A 16,997-nucleotide genomic window follows, 5' to 3' on the forward strand; every position below is an offset into this window, starting at 1 on the left:
ATTCTTATTATCAACTTTTCTGAACATAATTTTTTTATTAAAAAGGATGAAAATGCCTTTGACAGCCCTTATAAAGTATTGAAATTACACATAGAAAGGAGTTATCATTTCAATCCAACAGGTCAACAACTTCAAAAACCAAGGGATAAGGGAGAGTGTAGTTTGTGAAAAGAAAAAAAAGGATGTAATCAATTTGGATAACAAATTGTTCGGTTTTTAGTTTTCATGTCAGACATCTGGTCTAGCATCTATACATGTCATCCAAAGAGTTATAGTACAATACAAAAAACATATACAACCAGCAGCAATAAAAGTAAAATTTTCAGTAGTTGATCCACATAGCCCAAAAGAAACAATCATTTACAACTGCAGATTATACTTTGAGAAGGAAGTTTCAGACTCAACAAAGGATATCTGTGATTATGAACTTGATCCACATTCTGCTGGTTTTGATTCAGCATTTACTTCATCTGAAGCAGGGAGTTTCTCACTCAAAGCTGACAGCTCATCACCTGGAGAAGCCGATGGTTCATCGCCTGGAGAAGCCGATGGTTCATCGCGTGGAGAAGCCCCCGAGAGAATAGGTTTTTTGAGTTGTACTAAAATCATGGTCATATTATCGCATCCTTCACCTCCAGCAGTAGGTGCCAAACACCGATCAAGAACTCTTTCACATATCGCTGAAAGCTTGGATTCCTACAAGTTAAACCTCCTAGGTCAATTATAGTTAAAGACTCTCAACCAGATAGCAGCGCGTTATTGGATGAAGAAAGAACAGAAAATTATCAAAGATAACATGATGCAAATTGGCTGGGGACTATTTAGCTGGCCTCAGCCTTGGCTGCATTTGTTAATCCAGTAAAGACATGAGAGGAGTGAAGATCAATTTGCCCATTGAATCAGTTGAGTCATCACAAATCTAAGGCTAAGAATCAGAGCAATCATGGAAATCAGGAACTCAAGGTAAAAATGATGAGCCTCCTTATTTCCAAGAAAATAATTGGAGTTTGCTTATTTCCTAGGTAACTATTACTTCAAAGAGTTTGAATTCCTAAGTGCTATCATATTACGGGGGAAGGGGGGGCGATTGATTTCCTACATTGGTATCTAAATACAGCGAGTGATTCACATTTTTCCAACAGAAAACGTCTTAGGAAAGAGGAACTTTTCTTTTTTCTTTTTCTTTTCTTGGAAAGTGCAGTGCTCCAAACAAATAATCATATTTAAGCAAACAAAATTTTGATTGCTTACATAAAAAGATGAGTGGTCAGAAAGCAAGCATATACTGCTCTAGATCTAAAACAAGACTGTTTTTTTTAATCTTTATTCAAACAATTACTCATGCACAATGGGTGTTATTAATTTTTCATATTTTTTGAAACCGGAGGTGCAAATTAGTGGATGTGCCTTCTTATACTTAGTTCAACTTCAGCCTTATACTCTTTTAATAGCAAAGAAGTTCCATTTGTGGCAAATAAGCATGTTCCAAAATATGGCAAGCATGCATGGCAAAAAGATGTCATTTTGGAAGAAACAGAGTTGCAAAACGTTTTTTATGGACAATGCACTTCCTCACCTAGGTTTTCCACAGGTTTCACTTTTAGTGGCTTTATAATCTTTGGCCTTGGGCACCTCCATAAAGTGAATATGATGAATATCACATAACTCAAAGATCTCAATGCTACAGCTAACACACATATTTGAATTTTGTACTTGAGCATTAACCAATCTTAATGATACAGAAGCATCATCTATCAGACTAACCGAGTTCAGCTGCTCATGTATAAAGTCCACTAATTGCTGGCTCGACATGCAGTCCCTGAAAAACAAGAAACACATTACTAATCAGTAGAATTTATTTCTGACAATGGCGCAATGCAAGAGTGGTAGATGAGCCGAAAAACCATAGGATCAATGAAAAATGAGAACCAAGATAGAGTATTGTAAAATTGTTGAATACATTAGACAAGAAGGAAACATAATCTACGCAAAAGGTGAAAGATCACTGGCCACCGCCCTATATTCTTTACATGAAGATCCTCATCCAAGCCAAGAGAAGATGTGCAAACACTCAGATCAATCATTTTACTATGTCTCAATCCCAACTAGTTTGGATATGGCTGTATGAATCCCAAGGCATTTTGCTTTTCCCTCACCACGAGGCATGCATAAACTTCGCCTTCTTAAAACGTATGGAGGGATTAAGCTGGCATACTCCCTAGAATAGATTGAAATGAGAGGATTATAGCTCAAATTTCAAATCCTCGCCCAGAGTTTGGTTCTCGGGATTCCGCATCATAGGATAACTAGTCAATCATTCTATCTAATCCAGTGCAACACTTGGTTTAATATCAGAATAAAATTTTAGTAATAAATTACTGGAGTTAAATTGTTCTACGTGAGAAAATCTTAAGTTATTTATTTTGATATTCATTTTTCATTACACAACTACACAAAAAGGGTACATCTGCCAACCTCCAAAAGTCTAATTTTGTTTTTCAAGTTCAAAAACTAAATCCCAAGGAAACTTGGGAAAGAAAACTTTGACAAAAGAAAGAAAATGGTGGGGAATATTCAAAAGACAAATAAATTACAAGAAGAGAAAATATACAACCAATATATTCAAAAACAACAGCAACAAGAGGAAAGGAAAAAGCAAGCAAAAGCTTTTCAAATATGCTGGCTGGGGAAATGAAAAAACTGTTAGAGCAAGAAAAGGATGGAACATTGTAAACAAACAAAAAGATAAAACCGAAGAACTAAAAAGATGTGCAACTGAAATTTCCAAAAAGAAAAAATGAAATTAGCAAGCAAAATACTTACTCCTTTGTCACAATTTGTATGGAATCTTTTCCTTTTTTTACTTCCCAAAAAAATGGGTACTTTTCTATATCTAGAAACTGTTTAATTTTTACAATCTCATTTTACCTTCAATAACACGTTCTAGGAATTACTTATTGTCACTTTTTTATTAAAAGAGAAGTACAGAGAACAAGACACCACATGGACAATAAGAAAGAAGAAGAAGAAGAGAAGATGAAGTAACAGGTCAGTCATCCTTCGCAATGAAAAATTGAATGTTGTCCTATTGATACTGAGGTTACTTTTGGTACTTCATGTAATTTAAACTTACATGGAAAAAGTCTTTCTTTTTTTAAAAAAAATCGTGTGCTGTCAAGTATCACCAAGCAAATTGGAATGGAGGGAAAAAAAGAAAAGAAAGGGCAGCCCGGTGCACAAAGCATCCTGCGTTCACGCAGGGCCCGGGAAAGGGCCGCACCCCAAGGGGGTGTGATGTAGGCAGCCTACCCTAATGCAAAAAAAATTCAGAAAATAAAAGTTTGAGAAAGAGATGGAAGCAAAGCATATTCTTGTTGAAGAGGCGCTTGCCCCGCAAAGAGGTGGGGAGAGCAGGGCAAATCAAGGTTAGACATGGGTTTTGGTTAGATGAGGGAGGGGGAGAAGATTCTGCCTGAATTGGTGACTTCACCAGTATAGTTATGACTCATGGGAAGAGAGGCTGCACAGGAATGGAGTAGAGCCAGATCAAAGAGAAGGGGAAGGAGGACAGAGGAAAATGGAATAGCCTTTCCCTTCATCTTTCACATACACGGGGCAAATAAGTCATTTTCTCACTTATCAGTACGACCCTATATTCTAATTCTTAACTCATACACTATCCCTTCATTATAATTCAATGGCATAATGACAATTCACTTTCATCTTATACCTGAACCAAATGACCCCTGGGTACGATTCTTGAGAATCAGCTCAGTTACATCACAACAATTGCTGGTGTAGTGTCGGTCCTACTTGCAGTGGCTCTTTGGAACAAACTATCTATTACCAGTACAATAGCTTGTCGTGGTGTCAGTCACTAATGATAGATGTAAGGAGCAAAAGGGTACACTATGAAACTCAACAAGATGGTCATTGTTATTAGAATCGGAAAGGTTAACATGCATGATATTCTTTCAATTTGATATGATCTTAAATTTCCTGCCTATCTATTCTTCTTTGTTGTAGTCTTAAATTCTAGCAGACTTTTCAAATTGAAAAAAAAAAGAGTCTAGAAAGCATACCACACACCATCACAGGCGAGCACAATAAAATCATCATCATCACATAGTTCAACCTAATTAGAGAACAAAAAAATGTTAGAATCTGTTCTTTAGAAATATAGGAGAAGAGGAACAGCAATGCAGCATTAATACTATTTCACAATTCAGAGTTGATCAGAACTTGTGATTTCTCAGCAGTTCGTACCAATATTGTCCCTTCCATCCAAATCATAAAGTTAAATGTATCACCAAGAAAGAAGACCGATTCCAAACAAAGCTGTTCTTCTGTTGGATCTTCAATGCAACAGATTTACATTGTGGGATTTTATCTTTGATTGACAAAATGGATATGCTTTATAAATACCTTGAACAGAGCACCAATAGTAATATACATTGAACTATAGACTGTGATATTGATAAGAAATAGTTCAACTGCATAATATACAACAGGGAAGATTATTTCAAAAAGAAGCAATATCAATGATCTGGTAATCTTAGCTTATGAGCTATAGTTCGGACTTCAGTTTTCACGAGCACATTCCAAATCGAAGATTAGTTTGATTCTCATGGAGGCATAAGTAGGAACCTCACCGTTTCTGCCTCTACTTAGGTACTTGTCCCATTTATTGACATTGGGCAAGTGAGGGGTTTTCCTCGTGATAAAGCGGACTAAATCTAACATTTCCGTTTCCATAAATTGTAAGAAGCAGTTCTATGGCTTGTTCTTCTGGAGTTCTTTGTCCAAAAGAGTTACTATAAACACACAACTCCAATAAAATAAGGCCCCAATAGAGATCTCTGGAGACTCAATAGATATTACGAGTATTACATATACACCTGGCTTGTACCAGCATTTTTTAACCCCTAAACTACTAGAGTATTACTTCCACAAACTGATGAAAATATAAAGCGGCTTCAAAAGTTAAAGGAACTCAGTTCTGGAGGATCATAGTAGGCAGCATCTCAGATCAAACAATCTTCCTGGACACTCTTTGCATTTGATTCTTGTTTGATCCTTATGAACTATTCCATCTTTTCTCATCACATGGTTATTAACAACTGAGCTGAAAATAATTACTGCAATAGCAGGATAATGAAATTTGATCAACAGTTGGAGTTCCATAGATAAACTTTATGATAAGTCGGAGCATCCAATGATTGTTGGATTGGCATTTGGTCACTTTCAATTTACAAAATTCGGCATGATTTACCACAGATTGCTATTTCTGAGTGTTGGTCATTTAGAGACTGTTCTCTTCCCTTTTTTTAAGAAAGGAAAAAAACTCTCTAAATGGACAACACGCTGAAATAGAGACAGTTTTACACATGGAACAAAGAATATTATGCACTATCCAATAGCATTAGAACTTCTCAGAGAATAGATGTCTTAACATTATGATCGAAGACATTGCACGATTTATGAAGAATTTAAGGAACATACAATATTTATGTCTGGATCGGCTGTAACAACTTGCTTCTCAGCTGGCAAAAACTTATTCTGCTTGAATTCCATGTCACCTGCAAAGAAGTTAAAATATGCTAGCTACCTCATCCAATAGATACTTTTCTTCCCATCTATTCCTAAATAACCAAAAGTTTAAATTGTGAATTTGCCACTTAGAAAATAGATCCTAATTACAGCTTCTATCTTGCTCCATTACTGACATTGCGAACTGCATCTCAATTGGCTAGTGTTTAAGCAGATTAATATAGTTTCACAAACACAATAGCATAATACCTATAGCTCTTGCAAGATTTAAGCTACCATTAACACGTCCTGCATGGATGAAACCACCTGCTTTCAGGATCCTCTCTCTTTCAATCTCAAGATCAGGTTTGTGATCCCTTGATAGATTATACGCCTGCACAAAGACACATGATGCTTGGTATTAAACCATAAAAGTTAATCAATGCATCATTGTGAGAACAAATGCATCCATGACTGCGCATGACAAAGTACGACCCAGCTCTAGCAAGTTCAGTGCCATGGCATGCTGAGCTGTCCTGTCGGAACACGACTTCAGATACAAAATATCTACCCAAGGAGAAAAGTATAAGAAGGCAGGAAAGACAGTAATTAACTCGAAGATAGCATCCCACCTGGCCCTTCCGTGAAATCACACAGCGCGAATCACCAGCATTCGCAACAATGACTTGGTTCTCTCTAATGATTGCAACACAAGCCGTACTTCCAGAAGTTGGTCCAGGAAAATCAGAGTGAGGCCCCTGATAACAGCAAACACATAGCCATAAAACAATCAATCAATGAGCACAACAATGGAAATATGCAGGTAGCTCCCGCCTCCCAATGTGCCACGAGAAATGACAGGGAATTGAAATTACGTGTCCTTAATTAAAAATTGATATGTCAACTATAAAACAAAAGGAAAGCAATAAATCACACTATATCCCAATTTCTGCACGTACCTCCTCAAAGGCCCAATCATCAGTATTGCCGTTTCCATCACCGTTTCTTGGAGACCATATAAGACCCTCTATCATACCCGTAAACTTGTTTAATCTATCCCCTAACGCAGCCAGCTCCCTCCATCCTCTCTGACCACGCATCATCTCATCCATTCTGCACCAAGAACAGAACAAAATCTTTCAACACACAGCTTAGCAACATAAAAGGCAATTAGTGATCTCATAATGCAAAAAATGCAAGCATGACTTAGATCTTCATTTAGTTACAACTTTAAGACCGTTTCATACCAAAAGATCTCTGCTGGAAGGTTAGGCAAGCTGAATTCATAGGATTATTAGCTATAAAATGGTTAACAACGGCCTGAGGAGTTGATATCATCTTAAGCAACGCACTTCTTCTTAACGTTCCTCAGTTTCTTGGCACTTCACAATTCTATTTTCTTGTAAGTACCCTCTCTATTCTCTGTGTCAAACATGTGCACAAACAACAATAAAGCTTATATACACTAGCATTAACGAAATAGAATTTCTTTCTTAGGTCTTTTTTGCACGGGTTACGGGGCAGGGAACAGAGGGATACGAAGGTATTGACTTCCAAATCGATATGGGAACGATGACTTCCCCATATACTAGGTTATCCTTAGTAAAGTTGAGTCTTTGCTGCTTCGTCCGACCTATCTAGCCTGGTATTTACTATTCAATTTCAATATTCATAGAGAGGAGGAGAGTTTTCTCTGTCTATATCTTGACCATAGCAATCTAGAACAGGTAGAATAGATCAAATATCGAGGGGGAGAGACACGAAAAAGCAACAGCAAAAAGAAAGGAGGGGCAGAGATAAACTAGTTAGAGATTGTTGTTCTGCTAATCTAATCAAATGGTGTTAATCCAAAATAAGCGTTATATATCTGACAAATAACCTAGTCAGCCCTAAATATATTGAAGTTTTTCATGCTTAATACTTAATGTTGAGGCAGAATTTCACGGGGTGACGGAGATTGGGACAGTCATGCAGTGAAAATCATACGATCCATGGTTTTAAGTGAGGAGATAAATGAAGCCAGGTCTAACAGCTTAGATTACAGCTTATTACTTTTAAAGCTTTCATTTTTGTTCCTTCTATCGAAGTAATGACTACCAATGCAACTTAGGTTTTCTATCTGAATGTCAAGGATGCGACGTGACAGCTGATAATCACCATTGGAGAACCAACAAAAGAACTTAGGTTTCAGGAGTAATAAAAAGAAGGCCAAATACCGAGACAAACCCTTAAACTTGGCTCCAGTTTTCATTTTGACACCTCAACTCAAGCTAGTACCTATTGAACACTCCAACTCCAATAAAAGTGTAACTATTGAACACCTCACGAAAAATACCCAAGTAAGTCCAGCCGCGTGAACTACACGTGCAGTGACGTGGCAAAATGGACGAATCAGAAAATGCCACATGGCTTTTGAATTTAAAAAAAGACCTTTGAGGAAGGAAAAAAAAAAGGAAAGAAAACAAAAGAAGAAACAAGACTTCTTCCATAACCCCCATTGCAGCCGCCATCATGTCTCCAGCCTTTTAATATCTACCACCACTCACAATTTTAAGGTTTCCCTAGACATCCCCATCCCAGACCCCGTTTGCTTCCATGCCCCCCCCCCCCTCCCCCTTCCCCCACGATTTTCAAACTTTTTTCTGCCGTCCCTCGCTGCAATCCCATCCCTCCCCCCACCACATCTTCCTCTTGCCAGACCCACCTTCATCCCTCAGACACGATTGTTAGATCCTTCTACCAATACAATTAATAACCTTTTTTTTTTAATCTAACCAAAAAGAATAAATAGAGAAATGAGGAATGAATTGAAAATTGGTAAAACAAAAAGCTATTTTCTGCAGTAAAGAAGCTCTGATCCCAAATCTTAAGGAGAAGGCTATAAGGATTTCGAAAAAGAAAAGATGGCCGTTGTGAAATACAAAGAGAAAGGAGGATGAGCTTGGCCATGATAGTTAAATTTTAGAATTCGCCGGAATTTTCATTACCGGCGAACAGTGGAGGATCCAGGATTTGGAGCTTCCGGGTGCCTTGTAGCTTTGAACGTCCATGTGTCGCTGTTTATACATTGAGATAGAGTATATTTTGTCGGTTTGAGCAACTTTGGACTTCGGTTCGGGTTACTTATTTTTTTGGTATATAATATAAATCGATTGAACGGAAAAATATAGTACTATAGTTATGATAAAGCGAAGATCTGCAAAAGAAAATGCTATTTTGACTTTGTGTGAAAAAACAAATACCTTAACTAATAAGAGACACAAAAAGAATGTCAAAAGTTAACAAACAAAGTAAGATAGTTAACAATAATTATAGAAGAAAAAATAAAAGAACGGAATATATAGAATGATAGAAAGCTTAACGTGATGTAGCAAGCCAAAAGGTTAAAAAACTATTGCCAGTGGGTTTAGATCCTTCACAACCAAGGTGGAATCTCCTACCCTTTGCCACTAGCACCTTTGTATCATCTGTTACTACGAGTGGCGCTTTAAATATATATGTGATTTCTTACATATATATATACATTATATATACAGAGTTTCGACCGAAGCTTGCGGGTGGCATACCACTCCCTTGGGCCTTACTAGATTCGCACATGCCGGTGAACACTAGTTTGGCTGCCAGTGTTATTCTGTTCATGTAATGCCATGGGCAATTTATTTTTCTATTTTATTTGTTGTTCTTTTTGTTAGAACAGAAATTTTTTGCTATCATTATAATTGATTAGTGGATTATTTAAGGAGTAGCAGTGGTAGTAGTGATTGTAGGGAGAGAGGGGGGAGAAGGAGAACGCTGAGTTGGTCGCGCGAGAGATGAGGAAAGAGAAAGAGAAAGAAAAGATGTGATTTTTTGGAAAAGAAAAAGGAAAAATCTAATTTGAGACCCATTCATGCGCGGTGAAGAACACTGGTTTTGCAGTGTTCAATAGGTACTAACATGAGTTGAGGTGTCAAAATGGAAACTGGAGCCAAGTTTAAGGGGCCGTCTACGTATTTGGCCTAAAAAGAATATAAGGACTAAAATGCAGATGCAGTCAACTAGGTGTCATCTATTAGTTTCAGAAGATATTAGTTTAAGCAGACAGGTAGAAATAATTCAATTCATCCATCCAAAAAGCATACATCATGTTAATATATAAAGACAAAAGGCAAACTGAAAGTCTGGAATAAGGTTGACATGAATCTTTTCACATATATGGAAACTCAGTAATCGATGCTAAAAGATGCAGCAGAGTACAGTTTATTAATTAGCCAGTTATAGAACCAAAACTACAAGAAAATCACCTGAAAAAGGCTTTCTGGACTGAAGTTCCAATATCTCCATGCAGATATGCTTCATGCTTCAGCACTTGCTGATGTAGATACTTGGCACAAAATTTAGCAACAACTTTACCTGAAATGTATAAATGGTTCAGTTATTTCATATATAACAAAGGTAGCATATTGGTTATGCAAGACATCTTTAACAATGCACATTACTAGCCTAATTTATCTTTCTAGTGCACCAAAAGTTACAGGGATTAAAGTGACCATGGTTTAAAAGGAACTGTCAAGTGAAATAAGAGCTTCTTCCCTGAACTCTAGCCAACAAATTAACCTCCAGTTTTCCAAAACAGATATACTAAAATTACATAAAAACCCAAAAAAAACTCCTAAACCATAAGTCGAACAAATAAAAAGCAGAAGACAGCAAATTTACAGGGATTAAAGTGACCATGGTTTAAAAGGAACTGTCAAGTGAAATAAGAGCTTCTCCCCTGAACTCTAGCCAACAAATTAACCTCCAGTTTTCCAAAACAGATATACTTCAATTACATAAAAACCAAAAAAAACTCCTAGACCATAAGTTGAACAAATAAAAAGCAGAAGACAGCAAATTTAGATGGGAAATATACAAAACATTCCACTGAGCATGTATAACAAGCTAAACACCACCCAATGTACAAATGCCATTCTCACCAAAGGAACGTCACAACATGAAACTGATAAATGGACCTTGGGCCTAACTCAACCTCAAAAGCTAGCTCAAGAGGTGAGGATTGCCCAAGTCCATATAAGGAGACCACCCATCCCCTTCATTGTCTATGTGGGACTCAACACCCTCTCTGGCGTGACTGGACATCTGGAGCGTGGACAATTATGGGGGCCCAACATTGGAAAATCAGGATGGGTCCTGCTCTGATACCATGATAAATGGACCTTGGGCCTAACTCGGACCCAAAAGCTAGCTCAAGAGGTGAGGATTGCCCAAGTCCATATAAGGAGACCACCCATCCCTTTCATTGTCGATGTGGGACTCAATAGAAACATCATCCATCAGCAGATTTATCTCATAGTATATCCAAATATGCAGGATATCTTCAACACCATTAAAAACATAATTCATCAAAAGAGTATAAGATAATCATATGCTAGCAAGACCAGATATATCTCTAGGATATACTTTTAAATGGACAATATCATCTATTTACTGAAGACATGAATAGGATAGATGTCATATCATGAATAATTCATTTAGAGCGGATAACCTCGTAAGCTAATATTACCTTAACTCAACCACACATGCTTTAATTATTAAATTTGTCAGATATCTGAAAATAAAGTTTTCCCATTTAATGATGCATATATAGTCACTGCCTACCTCCATGACCATCATAGACACCAAAAAAGGAAGTGGAAGCATCCAAGTCAGTAATTGCTGCATGCTAAATAAATGAGGGCAATAGTTAGATCAAAATAAAGTTCACATCACACATCAAGCTGAATCTTTCCATAGCTTATATACTATGATAACACAGACGCTGAGCATGTATTGCAAAACAGAAGCATACATTACATATGAAAGGTACTCCCAAGGTAGCTACAATACATGTACCGTGTACCAAACAAATATAAAGCACAATAAAATCATAGTTTAAGCGGATGTGAACTCCCCTTCCCAACTATCACATAATACAACAACAAGTGGGGTCTGGGGAGGGTAAAGTGTACGCAGACCTTACCCCTACCTTATGACGGTAGAGAAGTTGTTTCCGGAAGACCCTCGACTCAAGAGAAGCGAACAACTATCACATAATAGAACGTCCTAAATAATCTAATCTTTCCACAGAGAGATTCTTCCAACTATCACTTATTTGGTTCTTTATCTCCTTTCGTGGAAGGCCTTAAACAAGTAGTTTGGGTTGCTAGAAATGGTTAAGAATCAGGAAAACGCGATTGAGAACTAGCACATTACAAAGTAGTCAGACAGTCACAAATTTCCAGCTTATAACGAGTTGATTAGTTCTCATAGAGGAAGTACGCAAAGAAAAAGGAAGTTTGTAAATACTCCTATATAGATAGAAAACTCTGCTAGTACTGATTGTGCCGAATTACATAACTCCAGAGAAAAAGAATGGATAGAGATACGAGAATCAAACAGAGCTTAAAGGAGTCCTTTATTCATGAATTATGGAGATGATTATACCCTTAACTCATGGTCTCATGCTTAGGATCCGTAATAACACAGGCTACAAGACTATTAGAGTGTGTGTTTCCTCTTTTAGTATTACAATCATTTTACTTTTTTTACTTTTTCTTTTTTACGACGGTGGTGTCAGGGCCAGCTTGCGCGCACCTCATCCATTCCACCGCATACCTGCTACCTCCTACCAACACAGATATCGGGTATCTCTTCCCACCTAGGCTTTAGCAAATGCGAAGAGATCACATAGTTTTTTTGTCGCTGCTAGATTTGAACCTGAGCCCTCATGGTTCTCCATCCAATTTATTAACCACTAGGCCACACCCTTGGGTGCACTAAAATCATTTTTCCTTATGGCATAAATACACTAACAAATCACTGAATGAGAAAATATGATTTCTTTTATTTGACAAACTTACATACTACAATATATTTGCTAAAGTAGATGGGATCATTACTGATTACTCACAGCATCTTCCATAGTTGCTCGCCATCCTTGCATTGATGATAAACCATATCTAACCTTAACATTCTCACCATCTTCTGAAAATTTCTCTGTTTTCGGAGTACTCAGGTATATACCCATCTCCTTTAGCTGAAATGAGAAAAGAGAAGCAATGACATAATATAAGACCCAAAGGTTCATGAATAAAACTCTATAGCCAAGTGGATAGCGACGAAATTTACCGGAAACCACTGATTCAGAGTGGTTATCAGAAGCTCTTAGTGCAAATCTTCGATTATAATGATAACATAAAAGCTGCACTAGTGCAAAAGAATTAAAAACGGTTAAAAAGGAGGGGGGAAAAAGAAGAGGAACTCATTCTGCAGACAAAAATGTGTTAACGATATGTCAGAGATGATTGACTGATTATGTGATTTCTTTAAAGCATGATTGCAACAGAAGCAAACTTCTAAGACTCACAAACTGCACTCCTGCCTTGTCATCTTTGAAACGCCTGGTATTCCTTCTTTCTAGATAGTCCATAAAAATTTAATGCTAACTTCCACCACTTTTGTTGTGCCCTTCGGATCCTAGAACCAATGCAGGCAGCAATTAATTCGTTTTAAATGCCACTACCCAATGAATACCCACCACTGAACTTAACACACTCCAAATATCTTGAGGAACGTCAAGATGGAGCAAGAGATGATTGACTGATTATGTGGTCTTATAATGCATTGCATCTGTTAGACAATCTTCTTCTAGCCTTATCTTATGGGTTTACATTCTCTCTCACACTGTTTGAGGAGTCAATACTTGATAGTTCAACATAAAAGGTCAAAGCAGCAACCAAAAGAAAGAAAACTCAAACTATTTGGGTACTTGTCTCCAGATATCCAACTCTAGCATACCTCAAATGTATCTCAGGAACTCTAGGGCATTTTGAAGCTCAAAGTCAGTTGCAGAATTGTTCACTTTATTGATTATTTGATTCTTTCGTATTCTGTATCAAGTTTAATCATAAATCTTGTGGATGATTATACATGGATTCTTACTGGAGAGTGGAGCCTACAGGCCTATAGATCACTCTGTTACTGCTTTATGGGAAGAGCTTTCTGATTCACAAGGTTTGTGGTCTAAAGACTAAAGCTTGGTGCATCGGTGAGAATTTCAACATAGCTAGGTTTTTTTAATGCATGGGAAGAAGGAGATTAATGCAACAACGAAACATTTCTCTATTTCGACTCGGATTGGAAATTGATGCATCCTCCTCTTAGTAGAGGCAATTTGACCTGGAGAAGGGTATGGACTTGACAGGTTTACCATCTCGACTGAGCATGAAGAGAAGTCCAGTGTATAGCTAGAAAATAATAGTACGAATGTCTTGAACAATCGATGTCTTTCATATCTAGCTATAACAATGAGTAATTTTTTAATTTCTAAATGGAATGGCCAAAATTCGCACTTCTACACCAAAAAACAGCATGTAATTTAGCAATGGGGCGCCACGCGGGTCATTTGTTCATAGAGTGTGAATTCAAGAACAAGGGAAAGAAACTGATTACAAGTTTTACATTTCTTTTCGATGAAATACCAAATTTAAATCTCTTTGAGACTTGACCACGCTAAAACTCATAATAGAACCAAGAATTCTATTTACCCTGCATCCCATTATATCAAAAGACGCTACAGTCCATGCAAACAATCTCTAATAATCATAATCTTGGTAGAAAAAAGAAAAGTACTTACGATGTATCAATCATCAAGTTTTCCAGCACACTAGAATTATGTCAAGGGTCTAATAGAAGGAATTTGGGTTTAAGGGGTATTTCAAATTATTGATATAAAATGCTTAGTTTTCCAATGGCTCTAAACTGAAATTAGGAGGATCTGCTAAACAACTTGAAAGTAATGAATTTATCGCAATTGTAGATAAATCAACATACAATGACAACTATTCCATTTCTTTTCCTTTTGATTTTTTTTTCAAAAATAATGGTGGGTGTCTAAGCCAGCTTTTGCACACCTCGATATTCCACCAGATTGGTACTAACTCCCACCAGCACAGTACAAGATAACTCTACCCACCAAGGCTTAGGCAGATCGGAAGGACAACCATTTATTTTTCCTTCTTTTTAAAAAAAAAAAATATTTTATAATGTTGCTTTACTTGCTCTGGTGGCTAGGTTGCATTTCCCTCCTATTATTATGTACTGAAGTTAAATAAGGCTCTCAAAAAATATTAGTCCTGTGCATGGTAGCTTCTATCAGAATCTCAAAAAATATTGTTTTCAGATTCTGATTTTGAATCTATGCCTAATTTTTTATCTTCATCATCCACCATACGTCAGGGGCTTTTACATTACCTGTATCATTGTTCTGTTGGCTCACGAATTTTGAATTTAAATATGGCCCGTGAACAATTTTTTCTTCTTTTTCTAAGATAAATATCAAGATTTTATTGATACAGCGATAGAGAGTGCTGATACATATAAAGTGCGGTTATTAAAAATAACAGAGTATCCTACAGATCCTGTAGAGTGTGAAGGAACTCCAAAGGGCCATTTATATTGTATACATCTTTCATTTTTGTCAAAAAGGCTAACTAGATACAAAGATCTATACTCAAATAATTTATCTGCAACTGCTTTGCTGTGAAATATCTGCTGAAGCAAACACTGCTTTGCTGTGAAATATCTGCTGAAGCAAACACTAGAAGCTTCATTTATTTCCTTTTGATTATGGTAGGAATGGAGGGTGTCTCGACTATTCCACCAAGTACTTTTTTTTTTTTTTTGATGAAGACTACTCCACCAAGTACCTGCTACTCCTATCAATACAAGTACTAGCTACTTCTTCCCACCAAGGCTTACGCAGATCGAAAGAATCTACTACTACATTTCTATTTTCCTTTTGTTTTTTGTTTTTCATTTTATAATGGTAGGGTCTGAGCCATCTTTTGCACACCTCGATTATTCCACCGGGTATGTGCTAACTCCCACCAGCACAGGTACAAGTAACACTACCCACCAAGGTTTAGGCAGATTGGAAGGACAAGTATTCCATTTCCTATGGAACATTATCGGAATTTAATAGCCACTATTCACAGGTGAAGTAAGTAAGCCAGCAAAATAACTAGTAAAAATCACAAAGAAACTACATAAATCGGAGTTCAATGTTTTTCTTTATACAATGGAATGCTCAACTGAATTTTCAATTCGTATTTTACCATAATAGTTAGCTGTTATGTATAAATCAAGAGAGAGAGAGAGAGAGAGAGAGAGAGAGAGAGAGAGCGGCGGAACTTACAAGTGGATTTCGCCGGAGAAGGAGATCGGAGGAGGAGGTAAGAGGCCGACGGGAACTAGTGGTCAACTTCGCCGGCGAAGAAACTCCGGCGGAAAAACAATAGGAAGGAAATTCTGATGACTACTTTTTACAATGACTGGTCTTTCTGAATATTCAGGAACAAGAATAAGATAGATTAAAGTATAATCAACCTAATATTTTTCTTATAAAATACTTTACTCCTATAGTCCTACTAGTATTTTCTCTATTATATTTTTGTTTCACAGTTATTATTTTGAATATTTAAATAATCTTTTTTGCTTTGTAATTTAGTTTTTCTTCAGATGTTCTTAAATGCATTTTTACTGTACAACTTGTGGGTTATATACGGAATAAATTTGGCAAGTAAACTTTTTATTATAGAAAACTTGATTGCTTTACTTATAAATTACAAATAAATAACTCACTTTATATACTAATCTTGTAGGGGTTTAGTAAGTAAATAATAATTATCACACAAGTCTTCCACAAAAGAACATCATGCCTAAGGGAGCGAGTACGTGCCTAAGGGACTTATATACATACATTTTAACTTCAAATAAAATTGGAGATGGCTGTACCTAAGGTATCTCTTGGATACCTCACACTTATATATATAAATTTTAACTTCAAATAAAATATGATCTCGATCTTTGAGTTCAAATACGTTCTTTTTAATACTATGTAATGAAATTTTAGCCTAATAATGGTTACTAAATCCATATAAGTGTATTGGTTCAATAAAGTTTTATGTTTATTTATCATTAAGTTTTGATTTATGTTTAATTAAAATGAGGTAACGTATCAATGAGAATTTATATTGCCGGCAATAATTTATTTGGAATTGAAACATGATTATTGTTATTTTTTTTAGTTATGTTTGACTTGTAGACCATAAAGAATAAGACTCCCAACATTGACCAAGAAACAACCAAACTTAGACTTAGGTCCTAAGTGAAATAAAATGCTCTATCAATTTTTTATAGGCTATGCCAAAATCACACTACCCAACTTTGTTAAATCATGCTATATAACTCGTGACTACTATTATTATTATTATTATTATTATTATTATTATTATTATTATTATTATTGATTATTGATTGACGTAACTCGCTAGCATCTAAATATCAAAATTATATGTGGGACCATTTTTATTATTGGAGCACCTAACATTAAATATTTCAACTATACCATATAGGCAAAGCGAATCAATTTTATTTTTAAAGTGAAT

The 16,997-nt window shown here is 36.4% G+C and overlaps 1 protein-coding gene across 4 annotated transcripts; it reads right to left on the reverse strand.

Annotated features, from left to right (window-relative positions):
* Window positions 1–161: 161 nt before the first annotated feature.
* Window positions 162–15,914, reverse strand: LOC104098615 (probable protein phosphatase 2C 60). 4 transcript variants are annotated; one of them, XR_686798.4, is made up of 13 exons: window positions 15,746–15,914; window positions 12,679–12,751; window positions 12,461–12,586; window positions 11,170–11,233; window positions 9,813–9,921; window positions 6,489–6,642; window positions 6,162–6,287; window positions 5,800–5,923; window positions 5,503–5,579; window positions 4,083–4,135; window positions 3,731–3,840; window positions 1,765–1,819; window positions 678–696 (listed from the first exon to the last, which is right to left on the reverse strand). XR_686798.4 is itself a non-coding variant. In XM_009605396.4 (12 exons), exons 3-12 carry the CDS (start codon window positions 12,575–12,577, stop codon window positions 421–423), a joined length of 1,155 nt encoding a protein of 384 aa, XP_009603691.1. In that variant the 5' UTR covers window positions 12,578–12,586; window positions 12,679–12,751; window positions 15,746–15,914; the 3' UTR covers window positions 162–420. The 4 variants fall into 4 exon arrangements, 3 of the variants coding, with proteins under 3 accessions (XP_009603691.1, XP_009603692.1, XP_009603693.1); XM_009605396.4 differs by lacking the exon at window positions 3,731–3,840 and having other exon boundaries at window positions 162–696; XM_009605397.4 differs by lacking the exon at window positions 3,731–3,840 and having other exon boundaries at window positions 162–696; window positions 12,679–12,756.
* Between the last annotated feature and the right edge of the window lie 1,083 nt (window positions 15,915–16,997).

Source organism: Nicotiana tomentosiformis, chromosome 12, assembly GCF_000390325.3.
Source record: "Nicotiana tomentosiformis chromosome 12, ASM39032v3, whole genome shotgun sequence".
Taxonomy (NCBI): domain Eukaryota; kingdom Viridiplantae; phylum Streptophyta; class Magnoliopsida; order Solanales; family Solanaceae; genus Nicotiana; species Nicotiana tomentosiformis.

Excerpts from the sequence above, each read along its gene's own strand:
- LOC104098615 (XM_009605398.4), bottom strand. The coding sequence starts at position 12,577 with ATGGGTATATACCTGAGTACTCCGAAAACAGAGAAATTTTCAGAAGAT. Across the intron at positions 9,922-11,169 it reads TGTCTATGATGGTCATGGAG|GTAAAGTTGTTGCTAAATTT; the intron begins GTAGGCAGTGAC and ends TATACATTTCAG. Across the intron at positions 6,288-6,488 it reads ATGATTGGGCCTTTGAGGAG|GGGCCTCACTCTGATTTTCC; the intron begins GTACGTGCAGAA and ends TGCTGTTATCAG.